This window comes from Myotis nattereri (genome assembly GCF_964212035.1).
Source record: "Myotis nattereri genome assembly, chromosome: 5".
In the NCBI taxonomy this organism is placed as follows: Eukaryota; Metazoa; Chordata; class Mammalia; order Chiroptera; family Vespertilionidae; genus Myotis; species Myotis nattereri.
The window spans coordinates 58,440,396-58,457,644 of NC_138080.1; the positions used below are offsets into that span (position 1 = coordinate 58,440,396).

A 17,249-nucleotide genomic window follows, 5' to 3' on the forward strand; every position below is an offset into this window, starting at 1 on the left:
AGATACAAATGAGTGATTAACATATGATGACTTGTAAATGGTAGAATCTGCTGTGTATTTAGGCAGACGCCCAGGGCAGAGTGGCCGCCAGGTCACCCAGTTAGACATCATATCCTAGTACGTCCATGTCCTGACCAGAGGAGAGAAAATTACACTACCCAATGCCGACTCGCCTGCAAAGGGATAAGCAAGAATTTGGAATGTGGACTCACACAGAAAGACAACAGCTAACATTGTGGCGAAGGCATACCCTGGATGGGAATTTCCAGTGGGGCGTCCTTTCCCCAGATGAAGTCAAATGTGTGTGAACGGAAGAACTGAAAAACAGCTGGAACCCTTTGGGGTTAATGGCGCTCTAAGACTGATGCGGGGAGCTGGTCCAGGTCTGGGATCAGGTGTGGCAAACATGCAAGGGAGAGTAACTTATGATGGAACCAGGAATAAAGAAATTATTTTAACACCGGAAATCACAAGGGTAAGAGCAGCTAGTCTATAAATTAGAGGTGGCTTAGGGAGTAAGTGAAAAAAAAAATCTATTTATAAGCCCCCCCCCCCCCCCTAAAAGCACAAGTACTTAGTAAGTAGGATAAAACTTGTAATACAATCCGACCAAGATTCTTCAGTCAAGGAGCCGCGGATGGGACTCTTAAATGGACGAGGCTTATGTTTTATTACCATTTGCTACGCTGCACCCTGAGCATTGCTTGTTTGTTTTTTGTCTGTGTGTGTGTGTGTTTGTTCTTGCCGGACTCACTGCATTTTTCTTTACTGTATTGACTATCATTGCTGTGGGGATTTAAAACATTCGTACTGGGTTTTGAGTCATCGAGCATAACTACCCAACGTTACTGAGGATCCTCCACCTCCACTCATTAGAGGCCACTAGACCTGTATTTTTTAAACCCTCTCGGTCATCATCATTGCAAGCAAGCCACTATTAAGTGCTTACTGTGTGCCTGGCTCTGTGCCAAGGATCTCGTATGCAGCACGCCATCACACACCTGGGAGAGCGTGATTGTATTTTCTCACTTTACAGATAATGAGACTAAAGCTCACACATTAACTCACTTGCCTCAGATGACACACCTAAAAAGGGATGAGCCAGCATAAAAAGCAAGCCTGGAGAACATGTACCCAGACTCTTCACGCTCACATCTGCGTGGCATGAAAATGCAGTGGAGGCGACTCTATTCTGGCCTCCCCCTGGCCCACATCCAAACGAAAGAAGAACATTTTCTCTCATGTTCTCACCGCTGTGTCTCTAGGCATAAAGGGTCACAGCGGCTCAATTTTTTCTTTATTTTTCCCTTTTAAAACTTATTCTAAGTTTAGGGATGATGGGAGCTGTGTTACTCTATTTCTTTTTGGATCAAGGGAGGAATTTACAAATTGTCCGATTTTTACAAAGGATTTCTTAGAGAAGTTGCTCCCAAGCCTTTGACTATAACAGATCCCTGGCTTTTACTTCTCGTGCTACATTCAGACCCGGATGGATTGGGGCCTCCCAGTCGCTGGCACCGCGCTTTCAGATCCATCCAACGTTCTCGGTTCCAGTGCTTGGAAACGGCAGGCCCGAGGTTTCCCAGCAGCACCCTCTGAGGGGCAACTGCCTTAAAAACCACGTGACGGTTATAAAACTGTACCTGCTACACAGTCACCAGGCCCGATAAAAAATAAACTTTTCAGTAAACTGCCTATAGTTTGTACAATCCCCAATTCTCCCCGAACAAGAAACGTATTTGTAACAAAGAAACCAATTCACATTGTGGCCAACAGTCCCTCTTCTATGTTGGGGGAAACCTCATAGAAATAAAATGTTAAGTCTAGTACAATAATATGCAAAGCACTTGGCAAATTACTTCTTATTAGTAAGTCCTGCTAGTGTAAGAAAATGCTGTAGACCCAATGCAGGCAACAAATGAAACATAGTCTGTTAAGAAATGCTGACTGTTCTCAATGACTCAGCTGGTATTGTATCAGCCCAGAAAATACCCCAAAAGTCCCTAGAGCTGGCAGAGACGTGCTCTTCTCCAGCTCCGGGGGTTCCGTGCGCTCTGGAAGAGGGGGAGCCTGCCCCACATCCCACAGCAGCGGGGATGGCCATATTCTTGTCTTGCTCGTCTCCCTGGGACCGCCTCACTGCCTTCCACTCATTCTGCTTGCTGAGTCTGACCTTAGTTTAGACTTTTTTTCAAATTTTATTTTTCAATTACAGTTGACATTCAATATTATATTAGTTTCAGGTGTACAGCAAAGTAATTAGACATTTATATAATTTACAAACTGATGCCCCTTTAAGCCTACTACCCACCTGGCACCATACGTAGTCATAATATTTCTGAGTATATTCCCTATGCTGTGCTTCATATTTCTGTGACGGTTTTGTAATTGTCAGTATGGACATGATTACTGACACGGTAGGATCTGGGAAAGCAACTGGTCCGTAACCTGAAATACGAGAAAGGAAACTCTCGGGAGCCTCGGCTTTCCGTCCGCTGCGCCCCACCAACCTCCTCCTCTTCTCCCCACGCCCGTGTCCTCTTGCCTGGCTTCCTCCTCTATTTTACTGTATCACAAAGACTACGGACTGAGCTGGAAAGTCTTCAGAAATCCTTCCCAAACCCTGGCCATAGAGAATCTTTAAAAGACACAGATGGGCCCTAACGGGTTTGGCTCAGTGGATAGAGCGTCGGCCTGCGGACTGAAAGGTCCCAGGTTCGATTCCGGTCAAGGGCATGTACCTGGGTTGTGGGCACATCCCCAGTAGAAGGTGTGCAGGAGGCAGCTGATCGAGTTTCTCTCTCATTGATGCTTCTAACTCTCTATCCCTCTCCCTTCCTCTCTGTAAAAAATCAATGGAAATATACTTTAGAAAAATAAAGACACAGATGGCATAAGATTAAATCTGTGAAAAGTACGAAGCTCTGGTACAGTACCAGCCTCTGCCAAGCGCTGGGAGAAGGAAGCTCTTCACCTTTCGCATCGCCCCTTTCCTGATTCCCGGGCGGATCGATAGATGTTCCTGCTTCTGCCTGGCTTTCTTTTCCAGGTGTCCTCCCTTTTCAGAGCCGTGCTCAGTTCTGGATTCTTGATGGTTTGTTTCCTCCCCACTGTGCATCTTCTTCTCCGTTGCCCTAATTCCACTGTAACCTTTCAGTGTCTTCTGCATCATCCCAAATGACTTCCATGTCCATGCCGCTAGAGCAGTGGCTCTCAACCTTCTGGCCCTTTAAATACAGTTCCTCATGTTGTGACCCAACCATAAAATTATTCTCGTGGCTACTTCATAACTGTAATGTTGCTACTGTCATGAATCATAATGTAAATATCTGATATGCAGGATGGTCTTAGGCGACCCCTCTGAAAGGGTCGTTCGACCCCCAAAGGGGTCGCAGCCCACAGGTTGAGAACCGCTGTTCTAGACTATGCCATTCATTCATTCATTATGCATGGAGTGTCTACTATGGGTTAAGTACTATCCGGTGATGTAATGATGAGCAAAACCACAACTCCTCTTAGCCTACTTCTTGGTTCCTTGATTCTTCTCTCCTCCAATGAATAACCTTCACACCTCTGCACCATATCAGCACCCTTCATGGAGGGTCTTGGCTCAGGACTTAATGTCTTTGAGAATTCGAAATTTCTCTGAGTGAAGTAAAGAGAGAAGGCTGGGGTCATTCACATTGAATGTGCTCTTTGCTCTCATCTCAGCTTCCCTGCAACTCCTGAGACGTGACCAAGCTAGCAGGGGGGGGGGGCAGTTGGGGGCAATTAGGCTGGCAGGGGGGGCAATTGGGGATGACCTGGCCAGCAGCAGGGGGCACGTCCCCTTCTTGTTCACGTCTTAGTCTCAACCACATAGACCTACATTCCAATGATGATCGTTAGTCCCCTAGGATTTCCCCAGGACTGTGTTGTTAATCCTCAACTCTAGAAATTTTACATTCTTTTTCTCTGATCCTGACCCCAAATCCCAGAGCCATTACAAAACCAGGTAGATTGGGCCTATTTGGAGGCCATGTCACCCACCTCAGCCGTGTTACTGATGCTCTCCACAATTCTCCAGCCTATTGCTAGTTGGCTCTTCTCTTCCCAGCAATGGCTTTGACCTTTCCATTGTCCCCAGCCCAGCCGCAGTCCCCTTTCAGTGGATGACCTCACTCCGGAAGCACACTTCATCTTTGTTCTGACACGGCCTTCCTTCACATCCACTTCTCTCTCCACAATCCATGCTCTCTATTTCCTCCTCACCAAGACTTCCTAATGACCAAGTGTAAACCTTTCCTAAATTCTCATCCTTTTCAATCCCATACTGCTCACCTTGTTCGTTAAGCCCTCCTTGTTCAAACTCTCCCCTTAGCGTCTGTGGTTCCTTCCTATGTTGTTAGCTGCTCTTTGCTCCTTATCCTAGAGGCCTGGTGCAGGAAATTCGTGCAGGGGGGGCGGGGGGGGGGGGGGGGGGGAGGGTCCCCTCAGCCCAGCCTGCACCCTCTCCAATCCAGGACCCCTTGGGCAATGTCTGCCTGCCGGTTTAGGCCCTGAGATTGGGCCTAAACTGGCATTTGGACATCCCTCTCACAATCCTGGACCACTGTCTCCTAACCGCTCACCTGCCTGCTGGCCTGATCATCCCTCACTGCCTCTGTGTGTCGGTTTGATCGCCCCTAACTCCCCCCATGCCAGCCTGGTCACCCCTAACTGCCCCCTGCTGCTGGCCAGGTCATCCCCAATTGCCCCCCCTGCCAGCCTAATTGCCCCCAACTGCCCCCCCTGCTAGCTTGGTCACCCCCAACTGCACCCCCCCCCACCGGCCTGGTTACCCCTAACTGCCCTCCCTGATGGCCTGGTCACCCCCAACTGTCCCTCCCAACCCCCCCGCTGGCCTGGTCACCCCACACAGCCTGCTTCTTCAGTCGTTTGTCGTTCCTCACTAACCTCCCTGCCAGCCTGGTCGCCCCATGCAGCCTGCTTGTTCAGTCATTTGGTTGTCCCTCACTAACTCCACTGCCAGCCTGCTCGTAGGCAGCCATCTTGTGAGGGTGTGAGGGTTAATTTGCATATTACAGCTTTATTATATAGGATGTATGCCTCACTGTCCATTCTCTCCTGGACCCTGCACTGTTTGATCCCCGGGTGACCTCAAGCATTTCTAGGTTCAGATCTTTAAGACCCAAAATCCTAGGGGGAAAAGGAATCCCATTCCTTAGAATAGTATACACAAGATCTTTAATGACCTGGCCCCCACCCGTCCGTTCTTTCATTTACCATCATCATTAGTTGCCCAACACTCCAGGTAGACGGCAGTACTGTTCCCAAAGGTGCCAGGCTCTCCCACATTCTGCCTGGTACACATCTTCCCCTTCCCATCCCTTGCCTGTAAGATTCCTAGTTAGCACACTAACCACTAACACTTAGCTCTGAAAAGTCTTCCCTTCCTCTTCTGGTCCAGTTTACGATCCCTTCTGTGCCCTTGCAGACACAGTAGTGTGTCACTGTCTAGTCCAGTGGTTCTCAACCTTCTGGCCCTTTAAATACAGTTCCTCATGTTGTGACCAACCATAAAATTATTTTCGTTGCTACTTCATAACTGTAATGTTGCTACTGTTATGAATTGTAATGTATATATCTGATATGCAGGATGGTCTTAGGCAACCCCTGTGAAAGGGTCATTCGACCACCAAAGGGGTCACGACCCACAGGTTGAGAACCGCTGGGCAGGTCTGAGGATTTCTCACTTTTATCACCTTGCACAGTGGCTGGCATGGGATTGGTGCCAACAACTGCTTAACAAACGGAACTACTAAAACTAACCTTTGGACCCGAATTTCCTACAGCACACCAAATATCTACACTAAGTTGTCATAATCACCTAGTTCAAGGATAAACTAATCATAGAGGATTAGTACAGGTGACATTTAATTTCTCCTTTTGGTTTTTCCTGGACTTTAAAAATCTTTAGTAAGCAAGTATTGTTTTGATTAAAAGAAAATTATCTATAGAAATGATCTATATGGAGCTATGTCATAAGTTAGGCTTTATTGCCTCGGTTCTCACAGATGAGGAAACAGGTGCAGAAAAGTCATGAAACTCGTTTGAGGTCAACTACTACCAGCTGACAAAGTGAGGCCAGGGAGGCTCCAGAACACTCCACTTCTTATCACCCTGTCATTTCTTAGTTGCTGATAATACATCTGCTATGAAACAGTTCACATTGCTTGGTTTTGTTTGAACTCGCTGCTCTTTTTTTTTCTTTCATATAGTTGCTCTTTTTCATTCCTTTAATTGAAAACTTCCAGATTTAATGGCTTCTTATGGCTGATGACAATGGTCTTCACTAAGATCTTACCAAATATACAGTAATTGCCTTTGAGCATAAAAGGGCTATTTATGCACCATGCTGCAAGCTCCCAAGGCCCAATCTAGTATGTTTCCATCTGCGGGATGATCTTGGGGTTTATCTGGTAGATCTACAAGCTACCAGCATTGCCACATGCAATTAACTGGCATAACTATCTCATCAAGGTCGGTGCAATAGCTGTTCACGAGGAAAAGGGTGAGAAATCCTGACCTGAGCTCTTTATTTCCAGACAATTTCCAGTTACACCTTACTGTTAAAGTCCAATAGTCTTAATTTATTGATCCTTCTTTTATTATATCTCACTAATCACCACCATCGAACCAGATCACCTGTACTAGGAATGACGTAGCAGGTAAGCGGAAAAACAGAGCACAGGGGAGGGTTCAAGAAAACAGTGACCCTCTACTTACATGCAGCTATATTTCCAAGGTATTTTCACACATATTTTTACTCCAGTAGATCCTCACCTCAACTTTGTGGTAAGAACACAACATCATCTCCATTTTACAGATAAGGAAAATGGAGGTTCACAGCAAAGACACGCATGAATTTGTGTTATAATGTAGGTCTTCCATTCTGGGTTTTCTCCATTTGCACCATGATGTTTTCGGAGACTGTAAGATGCAGTGGACATTTCTCTGCTGAGTCATAGTTTAGGGAATAAGGGGGGCTGGTAATAATTCTGGGAAAGAGACATAAAAACGTCAAGGAGAACAAGTTGCATCTATTTGGCCAAAGAAGAATTGAAATCTTCAAATCTGCAGCCTTTGTAGGCAAAATGTTTAGGGGGGTGAGGTGGAGGATGGGAGAGATAGGATCCCAGGCCAAACAGATTGCAAAAGTACAAGTCCTCACTTAATGTCAATAAGTCCTGTGACATCAAGCAAAATGGCACATAATGAACACAATTTTACCAGAGATTAATTGACATAAACAAAAGTTAAGTTCCTACAGCATTGCATCAACATTATAACAAAGTGACATTGAACAAAACAACGACGTTAAGGACCCACTGTGATCATTTTGATTTGTTGCAGTTTGGGCTCTCATTCCTCCCCAATGTTATGTCCTTTCACAGCCACCTTTTCATCTCACCCGAAGTTTAGAAATTGGGGATACTTTTGGTTGACTGAAGGGCATCCACCAATAATTGCTGCTGCTATAATTCATCACATAAAAAAGCTTATACATTTAGATTAGGAATCCCAGGTTTTACTAATTTCTCTTTCTTAATTTTTAAAGTTCCACATGTCCTTTCTTTTCTGATTTAAAGCAACTCTGTTCTCTTAATGATTCAATATTCTTGTCTCTATGGCAGTGATTTAGTTTGTTACGTCTGGCAAAGAATCTTTGAGAAAATCCCTCTAAAAGGTAGTGAATCTTATGGATCATAAAATTTAGTGTGTGAAAAAAGGAAACAACAAATTTTTAATCAAAGTAAGCAATAATGACAGGTTTATTTAAAATTTCCAGTAGAGAAAACCCACTAGTTTTGGAATAAAAGTACTCAATGTACGAGAGCATAGTGAATATAAAAGATTAGCAGAAGAAAAATAAAACCAAACATAGTACAAAAAAGTTTTAAAAGTCTAAAATGGATTTAAGCAGGGATGTTCTTTAAATCCTCCAAATAGTTAGCAGAGTTACTAGGTTTGGCAAATAATTCACTTGAGAATTAAAGCCTATTTCTGAACTGTAAACTCCATAAAAACTGTTTATTAAATTCAAGCATTCCATACAATTGGTATTTAAACATTTTTGCCGTCAATTTCAGAATAGCAGGAATTATTCATTTGCTCTCACAATTACATGAATTAACCAGCTGCATAACTGTTTTTTTGGAGCGAATGAACTAGAAGATGCCAAAAAAAAAAAAAAAAAAAGTAGGATAAAAATCTCTAAAAAATGGAAACACAGCAAAATTCAGATATCAGTTTGTTTCTTTAAAGCAACAAACTGAATTTTTACAGTATATTCTACATCTGTAGTTGTCATTTCCCTCGCCCCCACCCCCTCCAATACTCCTAAAGCCACTAGTCTAATCAATTCTTAGCTTCCAAATAGTCTGTACATATATATTTAGCAAAGAGCATATGCCTAACATTATTCTGACAGCAGTATGGTCAGCATACAATTTTAGAAAGATTACTATGTATATCATCAAGATTAACCATTACTTAAAAAAAAAAAACCCATTACTAAACAAATAGTTTTAAAATATTATGAAAACCCATGAAAAGAAGACTCCACATGGGCTCTAAACCTGATAAAAACACACTCCAGAAAGACTATTAATGCTAAACTTCTGCCGAACGATGACCTTAAAGTGCCAAACACAAAAGAATCTCTTAGGACCAGTCTTCCAATTGATTTGTCCCTGGCTTGGCCATCTCTCCTTTAACTATACACAAAGTCCTGCTAAAAGTATGCATTTTCGGTGATTTTTACAACAGACTGTTACAATGTAAACTAAACAGATTCTTGATATCAACAGTATGTTACCAAGGTGTTTTGTTGGTGTGTGTTTTAAATTTCTGAATCCAACAATTGGTCACAGAGGTCAAGTATTATCGAGGCTCCTTTGTCAGTTGTCAATCGTGTCTGACTCATCCATCCTTCAAGTACATGCAAGGCTCAACAGTTTTCAAGAGGCAGAAGCCTGAGGCCGTTTAAGACACAGACGAAATGGGATTGTGAGGTGAACCCATCTGAGTGAGAACTTTATCCAGCCACTGGAGGGGGCCATGCAGGTGGATCTCAATCCAGCAGGGGGTGCTAGTAACATCTTGGCGGTGGTATTCTGCTCCCCAACCCTAGAAACAACATGTAGGAGGTCATTTAACTTGCTTAACTCAGTGGTTAAACTTATTAAGTAAAAAGAGCTCACATAACCAGACATACAAATATGGATGCTTTCCACAAGACGAATGCTTGGGCGCATACACACACACACAATTTGGCAGGCGCTTTCAGGGAATGGGTGTGTTCCCAGCTCCCCAAAGCCCATCCATGGATTCTGGATTAATCAGTCTTGGTCTCGGGGAATAAAAGTTTTAGAATACATTATAAGGCTGTTTTAATAGTGTTAAACTTTCATTTTCATTGCCCATTCTGTTACTAATAGTATTGTAATAGATATTATTAAATTCTCACTTTATCGCCAAAAAAAATAAGGAAGAAGGAAGTATGTGAGACAGACTGACAGTCTGTTCCTTCTTATCCAACCACTGGAGGTCCTCCTATGGACACAGGGCTCTTGAACTTTTAATCTCTAAGCAAAACTGGCAGGAGTACGTAAGTATCCAAAAGCTACTGTTGAAACCTAATCATTGCCTTGAATCTATGGATTCTGTTTTCATTTGCACAGGAAGGGAGCTTGCCAGGTATCTTCAGGATTGCTGAATCAGGACACTAAGGCTGCAAAGAAGAAAGTCACTGTGCAGAAGGGAAAAGTAATTTTGCTATTGCAATGATGAGTAACTCACTGGTGTGGTAGCCAATGGAATATGACATTCTGATAAACCCTGGTTTCATGAGGAATAGCAGAATAGACTGGGTTCGATCTTTGAAGGTGGGACCAGATCTTACTTATCTTCTATCTCAAACATCCACTGAGTGATTGGCACAAAGCAAAAGCTCTAGAGAAGTACCTGTTCACCTGAACGGACTTGGATTTTTGAGATAGGGGGAGTTTCCTGTGCAAATAATTTATAAAATATATGTTTTGTATTAAAGTCCAAAACTGATCACCTTAAAAACAGTACAAGACTGGCTATTAATATTAGTAAAATGTTCTATATTGTTCCCCTAAGATGCGAAGTGTGAGAGGGCAAAGTAGCGGTCTTTATGATAAAGAACAAGGTAGTGAACATTTTTTGTTGCTAATATATAAGCCGCTGCCCTTTATCATGTCAGCAGGAGTTTTAAAACAAGATTTATTTATCCTTAACTCTCCAAATCCAGACTCCCAGTTATGTCCATTATATCTTATATAACTCTCCATTCCAGCACTGACCACGTTATAATTAAACATACACTAGGCCATAAGCATCTTGAAGCTAGAGATTTTAGGTACTTTTCCATCTCTGTGTTAATTCTCTGGAAAAGTGGTCAAAGTATTTGCTAAATGAATAAATTCTAATACATTTTTAATGCATATCCTTGTGTTTTAACACTTTTTATTAGTGTAAAGGTTGTTTCGACGTGTGTAAAAGTAAATAATTAAAAATGTGTAAAAGTAAAATAATTAAAATTGATTGGGTAATCAACATGAAATGAGTTTGAGGAAAAAGTCAATTGAGCAAGAGAGTCAGAAATTCTTGTAGAGTGGTCCTTCAGTAATAACAGACTCACCCAGGGACCTCAGCAATGACTACCACAATGCCCGACTCCATGCACCCATTTTAAAGATGAGGACTATGAAGATCAGAAAAAAAATCCCTGTGCCTGAACCACATCGTTAAAATGGCAGACTGAGCTAGAACTTGGATCGCCTCCTCTCGAGGGATTCTTTCCTCTTTACCAACAAAAATAGCAAACGAAAAGCACTGTCCTCATTTTAAAATTCATTTTAGCCAAAATCAAAGTCAAAAATTAAATATTAATGTTAACAGTGGACAAGGAAGGTCTTTGTAGTCACATAGGTACAAAACATATAGGTAAACTTCTTCAAAAGGTAAAAAAAAAACCCTCTTTTAATACTAAAAAGGTACCAGACTCAGCAATGACGTGCTGTGGAATTACGTTTCGAGAAAAACAACACCCAGAGAATACACTGAAAATCTGCTAATATAACTCAAAAAAGTAGGAAAAAAAAGATACTCGGGGAAGGATATCTGTGATCCACAAGATGATTAACACAGTCAGTTTCTCAAATTGCCCTCTGTAATAAACACATTACAGAACAGGTTTAACAACAAGTCAGATGAGCTTCTGAAGAGAGGACATGAAAGGTGGTTGCCTCGCCCAAATATATAATTAATTTTGTTTCTCAAGGTAACAGAGGATAAAAAGTTACCTTTGAGAATTCAGCAACAAGGCAGTCAGTCACTAGAATAAGTTACTGACTCATGAAACTGAATCAGATACTTAAATGTTTTACATTTCAATGGCATCTTAAAATTTTTTTATTTCTTAGAGGAAAAGAGGAGGCAGCAAGGAGATCAATTATTGTGAGCAAAGTCCCTCACCTTCTCCATCCTCCTACCTTACCATACAGTCTTAGAGCCAAGGCATCTATTTATCTTTGGGCAAAGGCCTTATTAACTTTTGAATTAAAAGAAAATTCATAGGGTTTACTGGAACCACTAAAAATACTGACCAACTGAAAATAAATCCCAGTGTGATGAACCTTTATTTTTACAAAAACACTGCTTGCTTATTGTTAAAACAAAAGCAAGAGGTGTTACCATCATAAAAAACATAGAATGAAAAGTAAAGGAAGTGGGTGTGTTGACTGAATTGATCTTATAAGACAACCAAGCATTTAAACTATGTATCTTAAGTATAATACATAACCTACTAATGCTATTACCATAGCTAAGATAGCGCTATTCAAGTAAGGGAAAGGCATTAAAGCCTGCTACTATTGACATGTAACACACACTCGTATAATCCAATGATACTGGAAGTCCTCTATTAATGTTCTGTGACTTTAAGTGAAATGACCAATTTTTCATAGGGTAACTGATATAAACAAGAGTTAAGTTTCTATGGTGTCTTGTCAATACCGCAACAGAATTACGTTGAATGAAATGACATTATTCGAGGACCTGCTATATTCTCCTAATAACTGACATCCTTGTTTAAGTTTACAAATGCCTAGCTAACAAGCTGGCCTCCACGGACATGTATGGAGAAGAGACAGATTGATATACTGGGAGAAAGCACAGCACAGGTGTGTTAAACCCCCACCGGAGGAATCAGGGCTCACGCACCTTCACAAAGCTCATGCGTATAGTACACATTTTCGTGAGCTCGTAGACGGTCTCGAAGCCATGGTTCACAGACTGTGCCAACAACTGAGCAAACTCCTGGTTATTAAAAATTTTCAAACTGCACCCGCTTGGGATCTTGCACACAGTAGTGGGATGAAATCCGTGATGGTAGTTGCAGTTCCGGCTTTGCACAAAGATGCTACTGTCGCTGAGGCACTCGGCATACACCTCCCCTCCAACATAGTAAAGGTGGACTCCTGTGGGAAGGCAGAGCACGGAGTCAGTTATTACAGCTGAAAAGCATGTGAGTTTATGCAACATATGAATATAGATGGATCTGAACTTTAGCTAATTAGGTAAATAGATATTCTCCCCAAGTCTTGCACAATTGATAGAATCTTAGTTAACTGTATTAGTCAACATAGTGCCTATCTGTCAACATGCACGTCTAGGTTTCTAAGAGAAAAAATATAACAAAGTCTCTTAAAACTCCGTAAGAGAGTGCAGCAATTTCATTCTGATAAGTGTTTAATGCCCTGTGTGGCCACGGATTGAAAGCAATTCCTGCTTTAAAAATACAGCACAATAAAGCTGGACTTTATTAAGGGATCCTGCACAGATTCACCACACCAGCTTGTTAGCATTTATTTTGCAGCTGAACTGTTTGAAAGTGTTTAGGGTAGGAGAAGGGAGGATCGAGACGCAAAAGAACTAGGAAACCACAGGTGGAGGAAGTATGGCTGAGAGCTGTCAGAGGTAAGGTCCCGGAAAAAAACACACACTAGAAAAATAATCCAAACTGTGTGCAATCTGATCTCACTGAACTACCATCTGCTCCGAACCTTTTCCTGTGAGATCCAGAGTGCCAGGAGTGTAGGAAATTGATCTTACCCAGCCTTTAAAAAAAGGGAAGGGGGAAAAAACCATTCTGACGAAGCCCCACACCAGTTAGGAAGATTATTACAGGCCACCCAGAGAACAGGGTCCCATCCCATGTGGCTTCAAGTGATCTCGCTACCTTGCAGGTAACTCTGGCATGGTTTAGTCAATGCTACAACCACCGTCTCACAGGAAATATTATGTGCTGTGTGTACGTGTGCACACAACAGCTAAGACTTCTGCAACAATTCAATAGTGGCTGGAGCAAAAGCCCATTTTTCTGTCTGATCCAGAGAAAATTTAAGGGCGTGTTCTGTGTTTTTTTGTTTGTTTTTACTTTTTTCCTTGATTATACAAGTGACAAATATTCATTTTTAGAAAATTTAGAAAGTGAGACAAAATATAAAGCAGACAATAGTTTCCTTTCTTTAGTGACCCAGAGGCAAGAATTGTTAACAGTGTGACACACTGTATGAGGTTTTAAGGATCATTAAACTTTCTTTGCAAACATCTGAAATATCTACATGACTGTAGGGATACAACATTTATTTAACGATTCTCCCATTACTGGACCATTGTGTTCACACTAATTTTCTGCTATTATAAGAATGCTATGATAAATGTCTCTGGATCATTTTTTTTATAATACCCTTAGGAGAGAATCCTAGAAGTTAAATCATTGGATTAAACACTTTTGATTCACTCTGCCAAATGAGTTTCCAGGATGCTTCCATCAATTTACACCCAGCTCACCAGCTGTGTATGGTACCTTTCTCGTCTCACCCGTACCAGTACTGAGTCTGAGTTTAAAACAAAACAAAACTTCCCTAATTAAGAGCTGAAAAACAATACTGTTTTAATTTATACGTGAGGCTGATATGATGATTTCATATGTTTATTAGCCACTTGTGTTTCTCTTATGAATTTACTGTTCATATTTCTCACCTATTTATCCTGCCGGGGCTCTAGGGTTTTTATTTATTATGAACTGCACATATATTTTAATTGTTTCCCCATTAGTCCTTTGCCTTTTAATTTTGTCTATGTATTTTTTTTTTTTAACCTACAGAAGTCTGAAGTCTTTAAGTAGTCAAACCCCTTGTGGTCTTTTCTGTTGCTTTAAATGCTTAGAAAATTTCTCTCTCTCTGATCCAATACATTTTCTCCTAACTTTTTAATAGTCTGTCTTTTTTTTAAAAAAAGTTCAGCGCATTAGTCTATTTGCATATATGGAATGAGGTCAGGGTTTCTCCCCCGAGCCTCACCCCAAAGCTAGCATTGTTACTGCAGGCCCATTAGAAGAATACTCTACTGATCTTATCATACATTAAATTTTAAAATACTGTGTAGTCTGAGTTTAATTTATTCCACTGTTTTGTCTACACACTGATTTAATTGTAGTTTCATAATGTTTTATTAACCCTAACATCAAGTATATTTTCTTTACTCTCCCACTAAAAAAAAAAAATTAGCTATTTTCACTTGTTTATAATATTCAGAAAACATTTTCCAACTTTCAAAAAACACTACATTGTGATTCTGAAATGGATTGTCTTAAAGTATAGGAAGAATGAATATCCTCAAAATATTTTCACAATATTAGGCCTTTTCTTTAAGGAACACAGAATGCCTATTTATTTATTCAAATTTTCTTTCTCTTGTAATAACATTTGATTTTCTTAACATAAATCTTATATATTGCTGGTTCAGATTATTCCAAAAAAATGTGTGTTTTCTGTCGTTATTGGGAAGTCATTCCCCCCTCTAGCGTATTTTCTAACTGATTATTGTCAGATTAAAGGAAACTGACATATAATTTCTAAAAACAGATTTATTGGAAGTTTCTAAATAAACAATCATATCCTTTGAATCGACACAATGACCATAAGTAATACTGACATATGGGCGAAGGAGGAAAGGCACTCAGAAACTTATGGTTCAAGTGGAAATTAATAAAAACTTCCTGGAAAGTAAATTAGCAAAGTACATCGAGTTTATGACCTACTAATTTCACTTCAAGAATTTATCCCCCCCAAAATCTATCCTAAGAATATCAGCAACTAATTAATTAATCATATCATCTGCAAATAATGATCATTTTGGCCTACTGCCATTATCTGTAATTCCACAATAGTCAAGGCATCTGGAACAATTTTATATAACAGCATTCCCAGAATTCTCATCTTCTTCCTAATTTTTAATAGGAATGTCCCAGAGTACAATGGCTTTTTACTACTTTGGGGCAATGGCCAACTTTAGAACGTAATGAAAACTATGTCCCTCTATCCCAAATGTGTGCAAAATTGTGTTTATCTGCAATCTCAGGGGTTTGCAGCCATAGAAAGGTATGTGTATGCTAAGTTCTAGCATTTCATCTTTACATGTGTAGCTTAGGGTTCCACCCCCCCTTAATCAGGTTAAGAAACTATCTATCCATTCCTGCTTTGAGAGTTGTTGCTTTTTTGTTTTTAGGATTGAATGTTAAACTTTATTTCAAATGTCTTTTAAACATCAATTAAATAACCTTTTAATTTGATCCACTGTTCTAAATTTCATAGGTCATTTAAAAAAAACCTTTACTCTGGAAATAATTTCAAACACACGGAAATAGGAAAACAGATCAAAGCCATATAGCCATCATCCAGATTTATCTATTGTGACAATTTACTCCACATGCTTTATCATCTGTACATCCCTCTATTCTACTCTTCTATACACACCTACTCATACATACATGCATACATACATATATATATTCTAGCACGGGACTATTTTAGATTGATATTTATACACAGAATAAGGCAAAAGTAGGTTTACAGTTGTGAGTACCCGAGTTTATTCTTGTATTATTATTTTTTAACTAGAAGCCCTTTGCACAAAGATTCGCGCAATAGGCCTTCCTTCCCCTGGCTCCGGCACAGGTTTTACTCCGGCACCTGGGACCCAGGCCTTCAGTCTGGCCGCAGCAAAGAAGCCAAGCCTCTTCAGCCTTCAGTCTTCACTCCAGCCGGAGCCTTCAGTCTTTGCTCCGCGCCTGCATATGCAAATTAAGCACCATCTTTATTGGGTTAATTTGCATAGTCACTCTGATTGGCTGGTGGACATAGCAGAGTGACACCAATTTGCAGGTTTCTCTTTTATTAGTGTAGATTATGGTTGTATTTAATTGTATTACCATGGTAAACCTACTTTTGCCGCACCGTGTGTGTATGTGTGTGTGTGTGTGTGTGTGTGTGTGTGTGTAAATAAAATTTCATCCTGAGCCATTTATTTCATCATGGCCCTTTACTCCTAAATACTTCAGTGTGCATTCCCAAGCCTAGGGATATTCTTCTACACAGGCACCACACATTAGCAATGCCAGCACATTTAACATTGATATAATACTTTAATCTACCACTCTTATTCCAATTTTGCCTGTTGATCCCCATAATGTCCTTTATAATATGTTTTCCCTGGATGGTACAGGATCACATCCAGGGTCAGGTTATAACACTGAGCTATCGTATCCCGTTAGCCTCCTTTAATTTGGAACATTCTCACACCTTTGTCTTTTGACATTGATATTCTGGGAGAATACAGTCCCTCCTCACCCTTTTGAACAGGATGCTCCTTATTTGGGGTTTGTCTGACATTTCCTGATTATTAGGTGCAGATTTGCATTCTCAGCTGGAACTCGGCATAGGTGATGTTTCCTTCTCAGGGTACCACATCTGGAGGTATAGGATACCCATCTGTCTCTCACTGGTGATGATCATTCTGATCTCCCAGTCAAGATGTTGTCCAATTCCTCCACTGCGTAATCACTGATCTTTATTCTCCCTTGAAACGAATGGGCTGTCTGTGAGGAGACACTTTAAGACCATGCACAGATCCTGATTCTCATTTTAAAATTCTCTCTATTTTTAGGATCCATGGATGAGTGTTGCCTGATGGCTACCACATGATGACTGTCCAACTCTAGCACTCAGTCTACATTTACCAGTCAGCCTTCCCCATTCATTTATCGATTCATTACTAGCATGGATTTCTGGATTGCTGTTGCTTTTCAGTGGTTTGAAACTCATTACTTAGTT

The 17,249-nt window shown here is 40.8% G+C and overlaps 1 protein-coding gene across 1 annotated transcript in view; it reads right to left on the minus strand.

Annotated features, from left to right (window-relative positions):
- Positions 1-7,602: 7,602 nt before the first annotated feature.
- Positions 7,603-17,249, minus strand: part of SMAD1 (SMAD family member 1) — a 69,434-nt gene continuing 59,787 nt past the window's right edge. Inside the window, exons 6-7 of the mRNA XM_081091819.1 lie at positions 12,295-12,551; positions 7,603-9,171 (exon numbers count right to left, since the gene is read on the minus strand). Coding sequence (XP_080947945.1) covers positions 9,028-9,171; positions 12,295-12,551 — 401 coding nt within the window. The 3' untranslated portion in view covers positions 7,603-9,027. The remainder of the gene's footprint in view (positions 9,172-12,294; positions 12,552-17,249) is intronic.